At 40.8% G+C, this 23384-nt stretch overlaps 1 protein-coding gene across 3 annotated transcripts in view; it reads left to right on the forward strand.

Annotated features, from left to right (window-relative positions):
* Positions 1 to 23384, forward strand: part of pde1a (phosphodiesterase 1A, calmodulin-dependent) — a 462032-nt gene that overhangs the window by 195552 nt on the left and 243096 nt on the right. Inside the window, exon 1 of one of the 3 annotated variants that reach the window (XM_059647189.1) lies at positions 676 to 1273. The exons of the other annotated variants lie outside the window; for them this stretch is intronic. Within the exon in view, the coding sequence (XP_059503172.1) occupies positions 1221 to 1273 (53 nt within the window). The 5' untranslated portion in view covers positions 676 to 1220. Of the gene's footprint in view, positions 1 to 675; positions 1274 to 23384 lie in introns of those variants that run through there. 3 annotated transcript variants of the gene reach the window in all.

Here is a 23384-nt window from a genome sequence, read left to right on the forward strand (position 1 = left end):
TGGCAGCTTGTTAAAGTTTGATTAATACAGCTAAAGATTGATTCCTGGCAAATATAAGCATTTGAAATACAATTGGGAATCCGCATCAGATCAATAAGTTTTAATTACTATAAATTACAGCTAAGAATAAGCTAGGTATATCGGTTTTAAAGTCTGAAATTTGTCAGTAAATTTCATCATCTGTCAACTCCCCTTTACTCTTTTAAGGTGTTTCTTAAACCTGTCTCTTTTGACCAACCTTTTAGTTCATGTACAATCTAATGTGGCTCAGTGTCAAATTTTGTTTGATTTTTCTCGCACGCAGTGGTTTGTAAATTTTACTACATTGAGATATTAAACAACTATAAGTTGTTTTTGATTAATTTCAGTATGTTTCTCCAACATGCTTTGTTGTTAACTTAAAATATTTTTCTATTTTCTACTTGTACTTCACTGAATGAAGCATAATGAAATATATCAAGGACCTTAGCATATCTGGAATATCTCATTTATTGTATTTCACATTATTTGTCTCGGGGGTTTTCATTGGCCAAGTTATTCTGGACATGCTTTTAATTTGGAATGTTACATCTACACATCATCCATGATGAATAGAAGCCAGATTATAAAATAAATGCATTTCCAAAACTAGTTCTTATTGGGATGCCAGCCAGACTACAAGCACAAAATTTTTCATCTTCGTCAGTCTGCGTACAGTACTTGCTTTTTACAAGATAAACTTCCTTCCAGACACCCCCAGGGAAATATTAAAACACCCATTAAGTGTTATTTAAGAAAGAGAAGTTATCCAGACCAGTTTTGCAAGCTTTACTGCCTTTTGTTCTTTTTACTGTTGATGGGGGCGGGATTACTTTCTGTGCTGTAGTTTAGCTGAGACAAACATAGAATGTTTGTATGGTTACAATAAACTGTTACATTTTATACCTGGATGACAGCTGGCAAAATATCAGAACTTTCTTGCACTTTGCATGTAAGACTCTTCCCTTACTGTAATATGCCTCCCTCTGCTTTGTAGTGTGCGTTATTTGGTAGTACATAGACATGCCTCTGTGAAGTGGCCTCTATGGCCTTATTGCTCAGTTGTCAGAGAGGGAGGCTTCCCCAGCACAAAAGACCAATCTCTCTGCTCTCCACAGTGGATTAGTTGAGAACAACTCTCCAGATTCTTGCGGGCTGTTCCAGAAGAAACTTCCTACGAGGAGTATAATTTGCTCCTTTAAATGGATGAATGTGTTACCATCAAGAAAAAACATCTACAAAAGCCCATATTTAGGTAAGTTTCTAATGTTTTGCATTTTGTTGCTGAAGTTTTCTTCTTTCCCTTTTTGTTAAGAATTGTTGCAAAGAAATTGTGGAAGTGTTTTGTTGTAGTTGTGTAATAGTCAATTTTGTATGCTGTCAGTGTCCTAACAAATAATGTAATAAACCAGTACTGAAACCACTATAAAGTTTTTAAGACCCTTCTATTTTGTTGTTGAATACATGAACATTTTGCACTTTGATCACATTTTTAAAAGTACCTTGCAAACTTTTTGTAGAGCATTGTGCATGTGCTTGCTGTGTGCCGTGGTATAAAAACAATCAGTTACAGAACATTGCATCTGAGTTTGATGCAAAATCTATATTTTTAATCATTTGTCAGTTAAATCTCTAGCAGAACTGTCATTTTTGCTGATGCTTGTCAAATGTTGATTTAAAGATCATGTTTGCAAAATAACCATTCTGTCTATCATATGGACAACTGAAACACTGATAGGAGATAGGTTTTCATAGATTCACGGAACAAGAGAAGGGTTTTATTTTCATTGAAATAAATTGTGAAGTTGTTTTTTAATAGTTCAAAATATAATGCTTTCCACTGAAAAGTGGGAGCAGTCAGAATTTTATTTTCAGAAAAGGAGCCAAGATTTCTCATTGTAAAATAATTTTTTCCCATCTGTCAGGATACCTTAATTTAACTGTCTGCAAACTGTTCTAATTGACTTTGAAGGCAATCGACTGGTCACTGAGCATGGGAATGACATTATTCCTGGCACTCAGCATAAGGGTTCTGTAGTTGGAAAAGGAAATAGTGTACATGTTATTTTGTTTATGACAAGTGACATCTCGAGACCCACTTATACTCCCATTGGACTAAAGTTTATGACATCTGTGGTAAATCATAGCTGCGAAATTGATAGGATAAATAAACAAACATAGATATAAAACATGAACGGCCTATTTATGTTGGCTTTTATAATCTCAAAGAAATGTACTATTCTATGACAGAAAGTAAAAATCTGCAAATCTTGCAAAGCTGATAAAGTGACAGTTATCGTTTTTAAAAAGGTTTAATCATCATATTAATAAAGTGTTTCAGCACAACTAGATCAGTGAGCTGCATCTGAGGGTTGCACTGACAAGTATAAAGTGCAAAAGAGAGAAATTCAAACTCAGCGTCCAGTGGCGTTAGTTTTTACCTCAGATATATACTGAAAAAAAAATCAAACTCTGTAAACTGAAGTATGCCCAACTTAACTGTGACTCATATTTACGGTAAGTTTCATGTAGAATTACAAAGGTAATCAAAAGAGAATGTTCTGAATCTCTGCAACAGTTTCAGCCTGTATCCTTGCAGTCCTCAGGAAACACAGAGTTCTTCCTTCTTCTGTGCCACAACCTGCATAGAGGACAGAGAAAGAGGAATAGGTGGTAAAGTCTCAAAATTGTACAGTGCCAAAGGAACCTGCTTATGTAAGCTTTGGACGTATGTAAAACAAATATGTTGAACTGACCTAGTGCTTGGCAAATGTATCATTAATATGTAATAAATGTCTGAGGACTAGACAATGAATACAAGTTTACAAAGTAATTGGGGGCTCTTATAGCGTCCCTACCTCTGGGTCAAGAATCCTGGGTTTAAGCCCGACCTGTTCCAAAGGTGTGTAATAACATCAACTAAGGTTGATAAGAAAAATATTTACAAATTAATTGATATGTGATCTGGTGTCACAGTGTTAGTGTCGCTAACCCGGGATTAAAAAATCAGGGTTCAAGATCCACCTGCCCTTGCAAGTATGCCATAACATGTCAGACAGATTAGAAATATTGGGGCTCCTGTTCCCTACTATGGGGTAGGAGATCTAGTTTCAAATTCCGTTTGCCCCAAACATATGTCATAACAAACCTGAAAAGATTGATCAAAAAAATACAAAATAACTGCTTACTGAGGAAAAATAAGTAATACGAATAACAAGTATAAGTTGTGAATTGATTTCCACCTATGCCTGATGATTCTCTGTGTAATCAAATCTGCCAGAGAAATGTTGTTAGAAATTATGCTGCATTTTCGTTTTGTCTAATTGGGCTTTCTTGAATGAAAACATCATGCAACCTTCATTGTCTGTATTCCCAACTCTTCCCTCTCATACAATGTGCAAAATGTTTCATTGGGTTAGGTGTTACAAACTCTTGAGTTCTTGATCCTGCAGGAAATACGATTTGTATTTGCGGCCGTATGTCCCAGCCTACATAAGAGATGGGGTTGTCTGCCCATACGCAGCAGCAAATGGCTTTTGTCTAACTCCTGTGATAGGACTGCCTGTGAGAGTTTAATATCCATGGAGCGCTGAAACATAGTTTGGGGTCAATGGATCAAAACAAGTTAGAACTTAAGCGTTTGGAGTCCAGTCGATGATGTCCTGCTGACAATATTTTGAAGAATAAGTAATGAGTGGAGTGACATTCACTTTGGATGAGGAAGCTAGTGCTAGCAGTTGAGAATCAGCAGCCAATTGGACCAATGTTCTTTTGCATTGTGTATCGTGTCTAATTGTGGCCGAATGGCAAACAACAGTTTTCACTGGAACCCAGGTTAAAATGGAGTCTGCCCAACTCTGTCCGTGCAGACACACAGTTCAGATATCAGGTGTTGGATGCTTAATGAGACAATCTAAATAGATCCAATAGAAATTTTGAAACATGTTATTTCAAATGCAGTGGAGGGACTTTGGGTCCATGCTACAATGTTCATCCAGAGTCGCTCATTTCCTGGAGTTAATCAAATCTTTGCTCAGTAACAAAAAAGTAGAATCTGAATGCTTTCATTCCAATGCAAGCACCTTTTCAACTGTCAGCTTTTAAAGTGTTAACTTGACTGGGCACTTGGTAATGCACTATCTTTTTAGTCAGAAGATCATGTGTTTTAGCCGGACTCAAAGTCTTAAGTTCGTAATCCAGACTCATTTTTCTGTGCTGTAATAACGGCCAGTTAGGCCAGCAAAAGTGAACCCTTTTGGACGAAGATTTACACGAGCCTACATAGTAATATAAAAGTTATTATGGTCTTACTGGAAGAGCAAAAGAGATCAAATTTTTAAATCAAGAAGTGGGTTCGATTCTCAGACCTGGATTTTCACCACAATGGGGATCCTCAGCGAAAGTGATGGATGTGGCCACAACATTAGAATTCCCATTCTGAACACAATATCATTTTTGTGGGAGAAAGTTGCTTTTCGTACATTTGCGCTGATTTTTGGTAGGTAGCTGGCTAAAGTAGTCAGCAATACCTTCATTCCTGTGTGACTTTGTTGACTTACAGGTCTGAAACATGAAATGCTCCATATAAACCTGTCAGGAAAAGTTCTGATTTTGTGGATTTATTTGGATAGCATCACAACTAGATCCTGGGTCAGATTCCCCAATTTATTTCAGGATACTTGAAACCTTTAAGTTTCCTGTTGAGGAGGGATGAACTAGCTCCTCTGAGTTATTCCCTACCCTTGATTAGTCACAAGTTTAATATGAAAAGGAACCAGATCCCTTCCTTTTTGTATACCTTTTACCCAGACCCAGATGAAGTGAAACTTTCTAGAGTTTTGAAGCAACTCTGATGCTCAGAGGTAGGCTGCAGGCCCAGCCTCTCTCCACATCCAGCAACGTCCACTCTTGTTCCAGGGTCACCAAGCTAGATTCCCAGCACACCCCATCACTCCAGATCTAAAATCTAACTTCTGGTCAATTTAGAGATGATAGGAACTGCAGATGCTGGAGAATCCGAGATAACAAGGTGTAGAGCTGGATGAACACAGTAGGCGAAGCAGCATCTTAGAAGCAGGAAAGCTGACATTTCGGGCCTGGACCCTTCATCAGAAAAGGGGGAGGAGCAGAGGGTTCTGTAATAGACAGGGAGAGAGGGGGAGGTGGATAGAAGATGGATAGAGGAGAAGATAGGTGGAGAGGAGACAGACAAGTCAAAGAGGCGCGGATAGAGCCAGTAAAGGTGAGTGTAAGTGGGGAGGTAGGGAGGAGATAGATCAGTCCAGGGAGGACGGACAGGTCAAGGGGGTGGGATGAGGTTAGTAGGTCAGAAATGGGGGTGTGGCCTGAGGTGGGAGGCAGGGATAGGTGGGAGGAAGGACAGGTTAGGGAGGCGGGAATGAGCTGGGCTGGTTTTGGGATGCAGTGGGAGAAGGGGAGATTTTGAAACTTCTGAAATCCACATTGATACCATTGGGCTGCAGGGTTCCCAAGTGGAATATAAGTTGCTGTTCCTGCAACCTTCGGGTGGCATCATTATGGCACTGCAGGAGGCACAGATGGACATGTCATCTGAGGAGGGGTAGTTGAAATGGTTCGCGACTGGGAGGTGCAGTTGTTCGTTGCGAACCGAGCGGAGGTGTTCTGCAGGGTAGTCCCCAAGCCTCTGGTTGGTTTCCCCGATGTAGAGGAGGCCACAACAGGTACAACGGATGCAGTGTAACACATTGGCAGATGTGCAGGTAAACATTTGCTTGATGTGGAAAGTTTTCTTGGGGCCTGGGATGCGGGTGAGTTGGGTTTGTGGTGCCAGAACATATTGGAAGACTGTCCTTCTGACTCGAAAGTGGAAATCCAGGCTATGTAACATGGTTTCTTTTACTCCAAGGGCAGATCTACCAACCAGAGGAGCATCAGGGAGTGGACACCAGGCAAGTGGGCCATGCTTTGGTAGAAATAGCTGTCATTGTCTGTGCATGTTGCTCAAAAATTGGGGGTTCTTCATATTCAAACTGAGCAGGGCATATGGCAAGCTGTTTTCCAGGATAGTGCAGAAAAAAGGATTATCAAATCCTTAGTAATGCCAATTCCCCTTTGTCAAAACTTTCACTTCTTTTTGCATGAAGGAAAACTATTTTAGCGCATGAGCACAAATTACTGTCCCTCTTCTGACCAGGAGACTTTCTAACAGTTGCCAGCTTCGAGCAAAATCTCGGAATGCCAGAGTTGAGCTCTAACAAACTCACAAATGATATTAGTTTGCCAAATTAAAAAGATGGATAACTTTACTTTTCCCTCTCTTCCTGACCTTGTAAAAGTCATCAGAATTGCAGCCCAGCCAGTAGAACATGAGCGCCATGTTTTCTTAATCTGTTTTGCTCTATTTCAGTGTGGGATGGGGAAACCTCACCCAATATACACCTAAACCCTTCCCTCCCTTATCAGCCTTCCTCAGGGACTGTTCCCTCCTGGACACCCGGGTCCATGCCCAACACCCCTCCCCAACACCCCACGACACCTTCCCCTGCAATGGCAGAAGGTGTAACACCAGCTCGTTTACTTCCTCTCTCCTCAGTATCCAAGGGCCTAAACACACTGTCCAGATAGAGCAGTGATTTATGTGCATTTGACTCAATCTAGTCTAATGTATCTGCTCCTCACATTGTGGTCTCCTTTACATGGGGAAGGAAGGCACAGACTGGGTGACTACTTCACAGAATGCCTACATTCTGCCTGCTTAAAGACCCTGAGGTTCCTGTTGCCTTTCACTTCAACGCACCACCGTGTTCCCTGGCCAACACTCAATCTCAGGCTTGCTGCAGTGGTCCACTGAAGCTCAGCATAAGCTGCAAGTACAGTATCTCATTTTTCACTTGGGGAATCCACAGCCTTCTGAAGGTAATGTTAAGTTCAACATTTTTAGGGTTTGAGCACCTTTCTCCTTGTCTTTCCTCAGCCTTACACACTAATCCTTGTCTTCTTATGGGCTGCTACTTCAAACAACCCAGTTGTCAGCACTAACAATCCTCATCAGCAGCTATTCATTTTCCCAGGCTAACATTTACCCACTCCTTTATCTGTCTAACTGTTTTTCTCTCTCTTTGGCCTCTATCTCTACCCATTGTTTAATCCTCCCCCTCCTCTATCTTCAGTACAAATACCAACTTTTCCCTAGTTACCATCAGTTCTGAAGAAGGGTCACTGGACCCAAAACATCAACTCTGCTTTCTCTCCACAGATGCCACAAGATCTGAGTTTTTCCAGCAATTTCTGTTTTTGAACCTTGAAAGGCCTGCCTCAGCGAGCATGCAAAGTGGCTGGAAATCTTGGGGAAGTGAATTATCTGAATGGGGTGCTAGTGAAAATAAACAGAAGGTGTGGTCTCAAAATCATAGAAGCCAATGAGCCAAGTTGTATTCCTAACTATGTAGTAAAGCTTGGTCCGTACAGGTGTGCAGTGACAGCTGGAGGGGCAATTGAAAACTCTTTTTGAAAGACTACAGTTAACTGATTCCGTAGTAAGTGTGGCCAAGTGTAATTTTGTGAAAGCTCAAGTAATCTGATTTGGGCATAAAGTGGCTCAGGGAGCGGTACTACCAAAAACAAAAAAAGCACTGGCTTTGATAGAGTTCCCTGTCTGCAACTCCAAACAGGAAATATTGGGGTTATTGGAATATGTAATTCCTCCAGCAAGCTTAAAGTGCATCACAGCACTGTAGCTGTTTCATGGATGGACATGCTTAAGAAGGAAACAAAAGGAATGTGGCCAGGGAAGTGCCAAGCATCTTCTGGGAGGCTGAAAACAATCTAAATCAACCCTAGTGTTAAGTGCCTCAAATTGAGTGAAGACCTCAAGTCAGCAATTGATGCCAGTAACCTCAGTTCTGAAGAAATCTCATATTAGACTTGAAGAGTGAAATCTGTTTCTGTCTCCTCAGATCCTGACAGACCAGCTGAGCTTCTCCAGAACGCTCTTGTTTTAAATAAATCCTCCCCTGTTTGTTCCAGCCTTTTCAAATGGAATCCCATTTCTCACTCCTTTTCCCTCTCTTGTTTCTCATCTATTTCACTTTGAAGTATCCTTTCTTTCTCCCTTTCTCTGTTCTATTTCCTTTGCTTTCTCTCTAGCGTGTTCTTCTTGGCTTTCTTTTTTCTCACTCTGTTTCTCCTTCTTTCCACCTTCGCCTTCTCTCATTTTTCTCTTTAAATTCCAATTCTAGCCTCTTCTATTCTTACTGAATTCTTGTCAGTGCCACTTTGTCTACTTACAGATTTACACTTCTCTTGCTGTCTTAAATCGATACCCAGATGGTTGGCCACTAACGTTATAAATTCTTGTCTCACAGTTTTTTATTTAAATCCAAAGATGTGCAGGCTAGGTGGATTGGCCATGCTAAATTGCCCCTAGTGTTCAGGGGTGTGTCAGTTATAGGGAGATGGATCTGGATGGGATGCTTCAAGGGGCGGTGTGGACTAGTTGGGCCGACGGGCCTATTTCCACACTGTAGGGAATCTTAAAAAAAAACTATCTTTAATTGCCCAGTCACAACCACTCAATGCCTTTAAAATATTCAAATTTATCACACTCTGCTGAGAAAAACTCAAAGCTAGACATTTCAGTTAATAAAATCTTTATTTCAATGTGCAAGAAATATGTATTCGTATTTTATTTTAGTCTTCTTTTCTCAATATTGCCCACTTCCAATTACGTGTCTTTGTCTTAAGTTTCAATGCTGGATAGTATCCAAATGTATGTTATGTCTGTTGTTGGAGTGCAGCACTGTTTCTTTTTCTCGTCTTACCCGTCTGTTGATCGCAACAAATTTTAAATTTAAACAGGTTGGTGATGTGACTAATTTATATTGGTCTCAGATTGGCAAGATCAATATAAGACCAAATCAGCCAGGTTTCTTCAGTCAGCCACAAATTACTGGTGTATTAAGAAACAGAAACTTACTCAAACTAACAAGCTAAATTTATTGACAATTGATTAGATTCCCTACAGTGTTGAATCAGGCCCTTTGGCCCAACAAGTCCACACTGCCCCTTGAAGCATCCTACCCAGACCCATTCCCCTATCACTCACACATCCCTGAACACTATGGGCAATTTAGCATGGCTGATCCACCTAGCCTGCACATCTTTGGAGTGTGGGAGGAAACCGGAGCACCTGGGGGAAACCCATGCAAACACAGGGAGAATGTGCAAACTCCACAAAGGCAGTTGCCGAGCTGGAATTGAACCCAGGTCTCTAGCACTTTGAGGGTGCAGTGCTAACCACTGAACCACCATGCTGCCCTAATAAGTAGAGGTTGAACCAAGATTCGAACTGGGATCATTGGATACAAAACCCAGAATGCTAACCGTTACACCATGGAACCAATTGGTATGAATTATATAAAAGAAAACACAAATAAAAGCACGCACGTGCACACGCGCGCACACACACACACATATAGTGTTCCGATACCAGTTATTCTGCACACATAAAGTTTTGCATATGGGTGTCTTACTAGAACGGTTTATTTGGTTGAATTCCCTGGACAGGGTGGATGCAGAGAGGGTGTTCCCGATGTAGAGTATGAGGATTCAGGGTAGATGATTTAGGATAGAGATGAAGAGATATTTCTTCACTTGAAGAGTGGTGAGACTGTGGAATTCATTACCACAGGGCATATTTGATGCCAAAACATTCAATGTACTCAAGAGGAAAACTAGATATAGCAGTTGGGGTGAATGGGATCAAAGGTTCTGGGGAGAAAGCAGGATTAGGCTATTGAGTTGGACGATCGCCCAAGACCATGATGAATGGCAGAGCAGGCGCAAAGGGCTGAACGGCCTCCTCCTGCTCCCATCTTCTACGTTTCCATGCTTGTCTAAAATAATTAGATTTCAAGAAACCCTTCTTCAGCAACTTTCCCCAAATGGTAATGATGACTTTCAGTGGGATTTCAGCTCATATACAATACTAAGAGGAGCTGGAAAGCAAAAGAGAGTGAGCAGGAGGCAGTTGTTGTTCAGTCCGGTCAAATTCTTTGGGACTGGGTTCAAAAATGCACCAGTATAATTTCATCAGGACACTGGGCTGTGAAGGTTTTGCAGACTATTTGACCAGTTCAGACTCCTTTCTCCCTGCAGATGCAACATTATTGCTGTTCTACCCAGTGCCCTGTTGCTTAGCAAAGGTGTGCTTTGTTTGAAAGTTCCACCTATATATGTGGATCGACCTAATTTAATAAAAGATTATATTCCATTTCTTTACAACAGCTTCCTATTAAACATGAAATTAAGCTATCGATGGCATATATTCTTCTTTGCAAAATATGCCAGCTTCCACCTGTGCAACACTGTCTAGCTCTGTTGCAGACTCAGCCCATTTGCTACTGAAGCCCTTAACTATGCCTTTGTCCCCTCCAGTCTCAGCCATTCCAATGCTTTTCAGGCTGGTCTCCCATACTTCACTCTCTGTAAACTTAGTTCAGTTAAAACTCTGCTATCCTAACCCTATCCTCCAACAAATCCTGTCCTATCAAGCTAGTTCTTGATGATCAAGTTGCTAAAATCCTCTTATTTAAATTGCTCTTTCTAATGTTTAATTCCTTTCATTCTTTATCTTCCTTACATTTCCTCATCCAGCTCTATGTCTCCAACTAATCCCTCTGTTATTTTTACCCTGATCTTCTGTGCATCTGACCTTTCTTTGCTCATCATTGGGCATCAACTATCTATGTTCTACCCTTTGTTCTATCGCTAAATTCCTTCACTGCTCTTTAAGGCTTGGCTTAAAATCTACAGTTTTGACAAAGATTTTAACTCAACTCTTGCACCCACCTCTGTTTGGTAGCAACTCCATGAAGTACCTTGGAACAATCTTCCACATAATGGTGATAAATAAATCCAGACCTATTTACTGTAGTTACAATTGCAGTCAGATGCTATCAAAAAATGCATGTTCTCACTTTTATTGATTTATTGAGTCAATTTGAAGCTTGTCTCTTATTACTTGCTTATGACTTTTCTGCTTTATTTTTGTGTTGATTAAATCAATACTTTAACTGCCTAGTTTTATAACTGGAGGTAATGTAACAACATGTGCCTTTAGATGATAGTCACTTACATGAGTAATTTAATATGTTGTTAATTCAGTGACTTTAAATGCGCAAGTAGCTCAGACATTTTGAAATGGATGTTCATCTGTACCTTTGATACAGTGTTGTCCAAATGGCACTTGGAGAGAAAACTCATTGTGGGTTCACCATAATCTGTAACATGTTCTTCCATCCAGTTGAATGAATGGAAGCGAACTCTGGTAGATCCTATTAAATATATGAGCTCCTCCTGCCCATTTTGCCTGTCCCTGCTAAGCAATATTTTATATACTCAGGCACACAAGACAAATATTTATCCCAAAGTGTTTCCAAGCATTTATGTAAAGCCTAAATGTAGATTACTGGAATTCTTAAAATAATTTCTTCATCCCCAATATTCCAATTCATCCATCTGTTAATTAAACATTAATATATTTTTTTCTCTATTCATTTGTTGGATGTGGGCATTGCTGTCTGGCCAGCATTTCTAGCCCGTCCCTCGTTGCCCTTGAGAAGGTGGTCGTAAGCTGCCTTCTTGAATCACTGCAGTCCACCTGCTGTAGGATGACCCACAATGCCATTAGGGATGGAATTCCATGATTTTGATCCAACCACAGCGAAGGAATGGCGATACATTATCCGAGTCAGGACGGTGAGTGGTTTGGAGGGGAACTTGGAGGTGGTGGTGCTCCCATATACCTGCTGCCCTAGTCTTTCTAGATGGAAGTGGCCATGGATTTGGAAGATGCTGTCTGAGGATGTTTGGTGAATTTCTGCAGTGCATTTTGTAGATAGTGCACACTGCTGCTAGTGAGCATCGGTGGTGGAGGGAGTGGATGCTTGTGGATGTGGTGCCAATCAAGCGGGCTGCTTTGTCCTGGATGGTGTCAAGCTTCTTGAGAGTTGCTAGGGCTGCACTCATTCAGGCGAGTGAGGAGTATTCCATCACACTCCTGACTTTTGCTTTGTCGATGGTGAACCGGCTTTGAGGAATCAGGAGGTGAATTACATGCTGCAGTATTCCTAAGCCTCTGACCTGCTCTTGTGTTTATGTGATGAGTCTAGTTGAGTCTCTGGCCAATGATAACACCCAGGTTGTTAATATTGGGGGATTCAACAATGGTAACACCATTGAATGTCAAGGGGCGATAGTTGGATTGTCTGTTACTGGTGATGGCCACAGCCTGCCATTTGTGTAGCACAATGTCACTTGCCACTTGTCAGCCCAAGCCTGAATATTGTCCAGATCTTGTTGCATTTGAACACAGGCTGCTTCAGTATCTTAGGGGTCACAAATGGCTGAATGTTGTGCAATCATCGGTGAACATTTCCACTTCTGACCTTATGATGGAGGGAAGGTCATTGATGAAGCAGCTGATAATGGTTGGGCTGAGGACACTACCCTGAGGGTCACCTGGAGAGATGTTCTGGAGCTGAGATGATTAATTTCCGACAACCATGACCATCATCCTACATGTCAGGTATGATTCCAACCACTAGAGAGTTTGGACCCCGATACCCATTGATTCCAGTTTTGCTAGGGCTCCTTTATGCCACTATTGCTCAAATGCAGCCTTGATATCAAGGGCTGTCACTCTCACCTCACTTCTGGAATTCAGCTGTTTCGGCCAAGTTTGAGCCAAGGCTGAAATGAGGTCAGGAGCTGAGTGGCCCTGGCGGAACCCAGACTGGGCGTCACTGAGCAGGTTATTGCTGAGCAGGTGCTGCTTAATAGCACTGTTGATGACACCTTCCATCACTTTACTGATGATCGAGAGGAGACTGATGGGGCGATAATTGACCAGGTTGGATTTGTCCTGCATTTTATGTACAGGACATACTTGGGAAATTTTCCACATTGCCAGGTAGATGCCAGTTTTGTAACTGTACTGGAACAGCTTGGCTAGGGGAGCAGCAAGTTCTGAAGCACAAGTCTACTATTGCTGGAATGTTGTCAGGGCCCGCAGCTTTTGCAGTATCCTGCACCTCAAACCGTTTCTTGATATTATGTGGGGTGAATTGAATTGGTTGAGGACTGGTATCTGTAATTCTGGGGACCACTGTAGGAGGCCAAGATGGATCATCCACTTGGCACTTCTGGCTGAGGATTGCAGCGAATGCTTCATCCTTATCTTTTGCACTGTGTGCTGGGCTCTTCCATCATTGAGGATGAGGATATTTGTAGAGCCTCCTCCTCCAGTGATTTGTTTAATTGCCTACCACCATTCACAACTGGATGTGGTCGGACTATGTATTGAAATTGATATCTTCTTTCAATTCTTACAGTTTTGTCAGAGCTTATAAAATTGCAAAAGACGTCCAAATGTTTCATCACACTAGAAGTCTTCTCATGTGAAGATTACTAACCAAGTTACATCTGTTTTCAAATTGTACGAATTACAATGACTAACCCCCGGCATGGGCATGTGGATAACTGTCTTCACTCATTGAATTTCTGACAGCATATTAATTTCATGTTGTCCACTGCTTTAACTGAGTGATGTGTGTATCTGTATAATTTATCTGGGTGGCTTCATTACTGCATTATATCAATAATAAGCTCACTGAAAGATAACTAAATCTTCTTCAATAGATTTCCTTTAGTCTCAACTCATAGTTTATCATTAGGACCAATTGTACTTCTATACTGTTTCTTTCACATTTATTTCAAACCAGCCCACTGACTCAATAATGTTTCTGGGCCACAATTCTAGACAGTTTCTTTGACCTGCTGCTCCCTGTCAGATTATAGATTCTATATCTGTCACAGCAGATTAACATCTCAATGCAGGTGCGTAGAATCTGAAGACTGTATTCAATTAACCAACGGCACAATCGTTTATTTGCTTTGCGTTAACCAGCAATAATTTCTGAAGCTATGAATGACACTATTTAAATCATAGCAGGAAACCATCATCAGTTTCATTGATCAACTCATAATGTCTTCGAGGCTTACGAGAATCAGGTTGATTTTTTTTTCAACTTTCTCACCTTTATTAGGCTGTTACTAATTCTTTCCCTTTTACTGCACCTGTTCCTATATTTCTATGTAGTAACAGTGACTACAGACATCTGTATATTGAGTCAGGTTTGTTATGGAACTAACATGAAATTCTTATTTCTGTGTTTATTATGACAACAAGCAGTGACGTACATTGGTTGAAGCATTCATTATTTACTGCAGCAGCATTTACACACAGAGAATTTTTATAGTTTCCTTACTTAGTAGATACTATCTTACAAAATACTGTGTAATCATGGAATAGTATAGCACAGGAGAAGGCCATTTGATTTATTGAACAAGAGCCAGCTCTTTCATAGAAACATAGAAAAGGAAACAGGAGTAAGCCTTTGAGCCTGCTCCACCATTCAAAATGATCACGAGTGATCATCCTACTCAGTGCGCTGATCTGGCTTTCACCCCACTCCCTTTGATCCCTTTAGCCCTAAGAACTATATCATCTCATTCTTGAAAACATTCAATGCTTTCTATGGCTCAAGGTTCCACAGGGTCACCACTGTCCAGACAAATGAATTTCTCCTAATCACAGTCTTAAGTGATTTAACTATCCTTAGACTGCGACCCCTAGTTATGAACTCCCCGACCATCAGGAGCATATTTCCTATATTTTCAAAAGAAAAACTAGTCAATTCCACTTCCCTGCTGTTATTTCCCCATTTTCTTGTAATATTTTACTCCTTTAAATATTTATTCAATTTCATGTTCGGTTCAATTTGCATTGACCCCCTCCATCAAGTATTGCATGCCCATGTTCAGACATTCAGCACATAACATAGTTTTTCTTTATGATGCCTTTTGTTCTTTGGCCAAACACACTAAATCTGTGCCATATGGTTGCCGATCCTTCATCTGATGGAAACAGTTTTATCTTTTTGTTTCCTGTCTTAGTTCACAATTATTTTAAATGCCTCTAACAAATTTCCTCTTAACCATCTTTGCTGAAAGAAAAACGACACCAGCTTCTCTGATACTATTCATTAAGCCACCTAATAGTACAGAACTTGATTATTGCAAAGAATAGAGACGTGCTGCTGAGTGTAATCAATGAAGGTAGTCAATTAAAACTTGTAATGTGGCTCATTTAATTTTGCTAAAAATGAAACGCATTCATGAACAATAGCCCATTCTTTCCAAACAAAAGGAATATGTTCAGGAGTTCTGTCCACAAACTTATGGAGTCTATAATTGCCCATTGCATTCTTCATTGCCTCAGCCAATCAGAGTTAAATTGCCAATTTTCCTCCTGTAGCAGAAATTGTTGTGACCTGTTGAAATTTGGCATTCTTGCATTTGCCCTGATGACTGTGTCTCTCCTTTCGCTAGTACTATTTATTCATTCATTTTGCTGTTTTATGATAATAAAATGTTAGAACTGTCAAGAAAGAAGGATGTTTACACATTTTTGTAATTATCATTCATAAATATCTATCTGACAGTTTTTGTTAAAATGAACAACCTATTAACTTTAGTGATGCTGTATTTATTAATTGTATCATTGTAGTTTCCTTATTCCAACAGCAACAACTTATATTCATATGACAAAATTATGATGGAGTTTGACAGGGTAGAAGATCAGAATGGGTGAATAGATCTTGAAGTGAGAGACTGTAGATACAGAGGTGATTCAAAATCACCTCTGGGCCTGATGGATTAAATCTTAAACTTTTAAAGGAAGTAGTTGCCGAGATGGTGGAGGCATTTGTAGTAATTTTCAAAGAATCCTTAGATTCTGGAAAAGTCCAAGAGGATTGGAAAACTGCCAAGGTAATGTATATTCAGTTGGTGAGGGAGACCAAAAAAAAAGGTGTCTATAGGCCAATTAGCCTAACATTTTTCATAGGGAAACTTGTTAGAGTCTGCTACAAAGATGCAGTAGTCTCATCTCAGTCCTAAATGGACTACCCTGTATCCTCAGACTGCAAACCCTGGTTCTGAACTCCCAGATCATTAGGAACATCTTTTCCGCCTTTCCCTGTCTAGTCCTGTTCAAATTTTTTAGGTTTCTATGATGTCCTCTCTCTTTTCTTCTCAATGTTGGTGAATATAATCCTAACCAACCCAACCTCCCTTCGTATATCAGTGTTACCATTCCAAGAATCAGCCCGGTAAAACTTTGTTTTAATGACTCCTGATACCTCATTTATTTACCCACGCCCTTTTGACCATACCAGCAACATCAAACTGTGGTCGCTAAGGGAGAAAACCAATGATTGTTCTTCAAATTCATTGCAGCTGAACAACAGGTACATTGAAAGCAACAGGACATGGTGAGCTTCATTGGAATTTTTAAGTAAAGGTTCAGCTACCTTGATCATTGCACAGTTGCCCCTACAATGTGACTCAGACAAAACAGGCTTCATCGTAGGTTATTGGATTTTGCAAAATGATGCACTACAACAAGAATTAGGGCAAAGGAGGCACACACGATTTTGCATTATCAGAGGAGGAAGACTTGGACAACATGTTGTAGCTGGAGAGTTTGAGGAGAAACTGATGGTTTGCTCTTGTAGTGACCTCCTCATTCATATCACCAAAAAATATGACAAAAAGCTCCTCAGTTTTAAGAGATAATACAGTGTGGAGCTGGAGGATCACAGCAGGGCAGGCAGTGTCAGAGGATCAGGAAAGTTGATGTTTCAGGTTGGGACCCTTCTTCAGTTTTAAGAGCCCTTATTTCCTTGCCACTCATTAAACTGCATTAAATAAAACTGAAACTGTTCAACCAACCTCAATGTCCGTGTCAGTATGAATGTAGAAAAAGAGTGTGCAATGAAAGAAACAACAAAGCAAAATGCCAGTGAGATTAAGGAGTGTTCTAAAATTTAATTTCAAACACGTTATTGTAAAAATGCTATTATCAACCATGTGGTCAATGCTAACTGTATTACTCATACATCGTGTTCCATCAGTGGCCTAACCTGGGCTGCTAGAAACCTATTGTTACTTGTTTTGGGACCCTTGCTATAATAGTAGCTGTGGCTTCTGGAAGCTTGTTGCTCTCTTGGTCTGACTGCACTTTGCTGCATTCTGGCTGATGTGATAATAGTTTGAGCCAGCTAACTGTCTGGTATTATGATTGATACCAATTGAAGGAATGGCAAGGAAGCAGACACGCTAACGTCCCGAGAGATGGCAATGTTCGTGTTGCTCTCACTGTGCCACTGTCCCATGGGGCTGTGGCTGGGCAGGGGGATCAGGACTTGCACTGAACTGTAAGAAGGCAACTACTGAAGGGGAATAATGCCTAGAAAAAGCCTATGTATTAACTTCACTAATTTCTCCTAAATGAAAGTTGCCCTTCAAAGACAGACCATGTGTTTGAGTCAGGAATCTACTTTGAAATTATTTGAGCTTTTACTAAAACTGTAGGTGTAGGTTCTTTCTGTGTTGAGAGGTAGGTAAATGTACTGATTGATGGTGCTCATGGTTTGGGTCTTCAGTCATATCTGGACCATAGCCAAATATACAATGCAGATTGACTGCATATAACTGCTCAGCCTGTATTGTTTCTTTGAGCCAGAGCTGGTTAAATTGAAGCATGAAATAACACTTAACCTGGGGGATTGGCTTTATTAAGAAAATTTCTTGTGGTGATGAAACCAACATCTGTTGAGAAGGCCAAAGAGAGAAAGAATAATTGTTAGGACTGCATTGAGTGGCTACACAGTTTCAGAATGAATCATAATACAAATGTTGAAACATAATTCCTTAATAATTAATAAGGTTAGGATTAATTCGTACCCATGTAAAGTGCTCATCCATTGGTCTCAGCATATGACAGTTCAGCACAGTTCCACGCATGTACAGCCTGAAAAACATGTTCGATTGAAGGGTCCCAGGGTATGAGGAGTTGGAGTTTAGAGAGTGGGATTTCCTCATTGTTAAGCTCTCAATGCCTGTTCATGGGACACAGCATCAAGAAGAGATAGGCCATTGAGAACCAAACATCTGTCCTTGCCTCTGTCTGCCATCCCACTCCTCCAGTAGCCTCGGCCCCGTATTTGCTATCCTTCCCCGACTCTCCAGTTACCTGTTTAGTTAATCCTAGTTGCCTTGTGGTTGCATTATCTCATTGCCAGTTATTGCTCCTCCCTTAATAGCTCTGCCTGCATTGAAGAACTACCAGCTTTAGATTGGCTGACAGCTCTGCTGGGGTAGGATTTCCACCCAGCAGTTCTTTATCCTGGGAAGGGCCTGACGTTATCTTTGTATATACCTTTTTGGCACTTTTAATAGACTTTTCCAAAAGGAGGGATGCTGGTTCATCATAGAGCCCCTTTAGTGTGGAAACAGGCCATTCAGCCCAACAATTCCATACCAACCCTCCAAAGGACATCAAACACAAACCCACCCCCCTCCACTATTTCCCAAGGCTAACAAATCCCTGACCATTATGGGGGTAATTTAACATGGCCAATCCACCTAACTTGCATATCTTTGGACAGTGGGAGGAAACCAGAGCACCCAGATGAAACTCATGCAGACATGGGGAGAATGTGCAAACTCCACATAGAAAGTTACCCAGGGGTGAAACTGAACCCAGGTCCCTAGCACTGTGAGGTAGCACTGCCAACCACTGAGCCACTGTGCCGCTCCATTTTATTATCAGTGAAGACAACAGTGGATCACTGTGATATAGAATCACAGAATCCCTACAATTCGGGAGCAGGCCATTTGGCCCATCAAGTCCTCCATTCACCTGGATTAAACTCCGCCCAATGAAGGGGTATGTATGCTGGAAAGAGACCCTATTCAGAAAAGTCCACAGTCTCGAAATGAGCAATATGCATAGCTCCAGCTGGATCACAAAGTTCCAGCATTGACTTTCAGCCATCCCAATTTACTGATGTCAGCTGCCCTTCCACATTTTGCAACCAATCCCCAACCCTAGTCTTGGTGGTTTCCCTGGTAATTTGCACTGTCTTGACTTGTACAGAGGATACAAGTGTTAGTGAGTCAGTATCCTTGAGACAGGAGAAGATTTGTGGAGTATCTGCTTGTGGAGAGGAAGAAGAAGCTAAAAACAATCAGCATAGGGTAGTTTCAGATGTTAAGAAAGTTTCTGGAGTGTGCAGGTCTGGACTCCTGAGAGATAGTAAGAACTGCCGATGTTAGAGTCAGAGATAAAAAAGTGTGGAGCTGGAGGAACACAGCAAGCCAGGCAGCATCAGAGGAGCAAGAAAGTTGACATTTCAGACGGGGAAAATTTTTCTGAAGAAGGGTCCTCACCTGAAAAGTCAACTTTCCTGCTCCACTGATGCTGCCCGGCCTGCTGTGCTCCTCCAGCTCCACATTACAGATTGCTGTTTTTCAGAATGCAATGTCTATCAAGTTAGAAGAGTCAACTGTAATGGCTTTGCTGAAATGAGTAAAATGTGTGTTTGGAATACGAAGATGTGTTTAAAGTAAAAACAACGTGCTGTTGACACTGGAAATCTGAAATGAAAACAGAAGGGGCCAGAGAAACTCAGCAAGTCTGGCAGCATCCATTGGAAGACAGTAAAACAATTAACGTTTTGAGTCCCAATATGACTCATCTTCTCAAGTTGTTTCTCTCTCTAGAGACACTGTCAGACCTGTTGAGTTTTGTCAGTACTTTCTTGTTAAAGTAACTCTTCTCCTGGGTGTGCCTACAGTGTCGGAGGAGACAAAGTAGATAACGGTGCTGGTGAGATTGTGAGAAGGGCTGGTTGCAAGTGTTACTGAGAGAAATAAAAAAAAAGCAGATAGTTATTATCACAGAATTTGGGAACTGCAGATGCTGGAGAATTCCAAGATAATAAAATGTGAAGCTGGATGAACACAGCAGGTCAAGCAGCATCTCAGGAGCACATTTTGTGCTCCTGAGATGCTGCTTGACCTGCTGTGTTCATCCAGCCTCACATTTTATTATCTAGTTATTATCACGTTTGCTCTTCAAGTGTGGTTTACTTGATCTGACGTTAATTCCAGGTCCTGGGACAGAGGTGCTGGAATTGACCAGCTTTCCCTCGCACCCACCTCTAAGCTAGGTGGACTTCTGCTTAGGCACATTCCGCAGTGGTAGCATAACAAATTTCTCTCCTTTCCCCAGACCTTCCCGCAGGAGTTCAAGAGGAGTATCATGTTTTAAGCATGATCAGAGAAGGATGTGGAACAAATCTTTGTATTCAAAACCATTAACTGAACTCTGCTACTGATGTCAACAGGTATCTCATTGACAATCGCAACTGATGGTCCCCCATTCTCTCTTCAGGAACTTAGAAGGGAAAACAGACACTTTAAGAAGTGCATTGCCACACAAAATACCTTTGGCTGACATGAAAATCACACTGCTGAAGTGAATGCATTTCCCCTTACAGCAGCCAAATCAGTTAGAAACATACATATGAGGTCAATGAGGTCTGAGAATTAAAACACCTCAGGCCTGTTTTCTGATGCAGCAAGTGAGTTTCTAACTCCCAAACTTATCAGTGTCAAAACTGGGGCCTATATAAAATATTCAAAGTATGCAAAATTCAGGGTTGGCTTTAAGTTTCTGACTGTCCGATTTGCTCTTTCCTACGATTGAATATTTCAGAATATTTCAACAGGACCTAAAAGGAAGAGAGTTGCTTGCAGTTTAGTAATTGCGTAATTTCTTGACCTGCGATACAAGTGCACAGTTTAGCTAGATTCACATCATTCTTAAAACAATCTATACATAATGCAATCTTCTGCTTGCTGCATTGTAATTAGGGCATACATGCAGGAGCCCTTAATTCATGTTCTGGGACTAGCTTACGCTGTGGACAAAGTTGCTCAGACTAGAGAAAGTATATGTTCCACAAATATCTACTCAAGCCTGCTCCTTGTTAGTGAATGTTCTGTGATAGGTTATGTTACTGCTGTAAATTTCTCAACACTGTAACAGTATCAGCAGAACATTTGCATTAGCAGTTTCTGCAAGTTGATGTTTCGGTTTTCCCATCAAGGTTAAATGGAGGTAGCTTTTATTTTGAAATACATTCAGTGTTTGTACACGAGTAGTTTAATGTCAATGTTTTTAGTAAAAACAAAATACCAGAGTAAACTTCTCATGTGAGCTATCAGTCAACTTGCTACTTTAATAGAGTAGTTAAATAGTGTGGATATCTGCAAATTGCACACAAAAGAATTTTTATCAATCCATTCTTTTGTTAACACGTTAAAAATAACAATGAATGCACGCTGATGAACTACCTCTTAGTGCTGGATATTTCATCATTAATCACGTCAAATGCAAATTTGGACTCTGGCTGATCACAGCCTGCCAAATTTCTTCCACTACAAGCACAACTCTTAGTCCTATTTGCTAACAAAGATAATTAACTTGTATTGCCATGGTTACTAGAAGGCAAGCACTAAATACTTGTACATTTATAACAGCCATAGAACATAATGAGCCTCAGTGCTCAAGGACAACATTTAACATACCTTCTAACATCATAAATTGCAAGCTTAATATTTTTGTTCTAGCTGTTGCACTGTTCTGAGAATGCTTTTGTGACCTTCAAAACCTGCTTAAACTATTGTATAGTGTGTGGCCAAGGCAATAAAAGGATGGAAAATACGATTGTATTCTCAGCAAGGAACATATAAAGAATTTAAAATTGAATTTGAAATGTGGTGGAGAGTTTTCTCAATTGTCTTAAAATAGTTTTGTTTTGATTCTGACTTAAGAGGATGAAAGGTTATTTTCATTTCTGCCTTGCTCTTGCTTAAAAGCTTATATTATTTAACTCTTTCCATTCTTTTGCCAAAAGTAGCTGGGACTGTGACTTTTAAATGATGTGCTTAAGCTTCACCAATTGATTTCAGAGAAAGAATAATTTGATTGGCTAGGATTTCAGGTGAAATAATATTTAACTATGTTTCACCCTAATTTAAATCCTTACTGAATTCTTATTGAAACTTTCCTTTTGTAAACTACGTGAAGTTTAACTTGTCCCTAAGAGCCTCCAGGGGATGGAATTTTCAATTTTTTTTGGGATAAAATTGGAAGGCATTTTTCCTGAGAAATGTCATGAATCACTTTATACAGTAGCACTTATTTTCTAAATGTGGAAAAATTAAATACGTCTCAGAATAATCATAGAACATTACAGCACAGTACAGGCCCTTCGGCCCTCGATGTTGTGCCGACCTGTCATACCGATCTCAAGCCCATCTAACCTACACTATTCCATGTACGTCCATATGCTTATCCAATGACGACTTAAATGTACTTAAAGTTGGCGAATCTACTACCGTTGCAGGCAAAGCGTTCCATTCCCTTACTACTCTCTGAGTAAAGAAACTACCTCTGACATCTGTCCTATATCTTTCACCCCTCAATTTAAAGCTATGCCCCCTTGTGCTCGCCGTCACCATCCTAGAAAAAGGCTCTCCCTATCCACCCTATCTAATCCTCTGATTATTTTATATGTTTCAATTAAGTCACCTCTCAACCCTCTTCTCTCTAATGAAAACAGCCTCAAGTCCCTCAGCCTTTCCTCGTAAGACCTTCCCTCCAGACCAGGCAACATCCTAGTGAATCTCCTCTGCACCCTTTCCAAAGCTTCCACATCCTTCTTATAATGCGGTGGCCAGAACTGCACACAATACTCCAAGTGCGGCCGCACCAGAGTTTTGTACATCTTCACCATAACCTCTTGGTTCCGGAACTCGATCCCTCTATTAATAAAAGCTAAAACACTGTATGCCTTCTTAACAGCCCTGTCAACCTGGGTGGCAACTTTCAAGGATCTGTGTACATGGACACCGAGATCTCTCTGCTCATCTACACTGCTAAGAATCTTACCATTAGCCCTGTACTTTGCCTACTGGTTACTCCTACCAAAGTGCATCACCTCACACTTGTCTGCATTAAACTCCATTTGCCACCTCTCAGCCCAGCTCTGCAGCTTATCTATGTCCCTCTGCAACCTGCAGCATCCTTTGTCACTATCCACAACTCCACCGACCTTAGTGTCGTCTGCAAATTTACTAACCCATCCTTCTATGCCCTCATCCAGGTCATTTATAAAAATGACAAACAGCAGTGGACCCAACACGGATCCTTGTGGTACACCACTAGTAACTGGTCTCCAGGATGAACATTTCCCATCAACTACCACCCTCTGTCTTCTTTCAGCAAGCCAATTTCCGATCCAAACTGCTATGTCTCCCACAATTCCATTCCTCCGCATTTTGTACAATAGCCTATTGTGGGGAACCTTATCGAACGCCTTGCTGAAATCCATATACACCACAACAAC

Source organism: Stegostoma tigrinum, chromosome 7 (genome assembly GCF_030684315.1).
Source record: "Stegostoma tigrinum isolate sSteTig4 chromosome 7, sSteTig4.hap1, whole genome shotgun sequence".
NCBI classification, from domain to species: domain Eukaryota; kingdom Metazoa; phylum Chordata; class Chondrichthyes; order Orectolobiformes; family Stegostomatidae; genus Stegostoma; species Stegostoma tigrinum.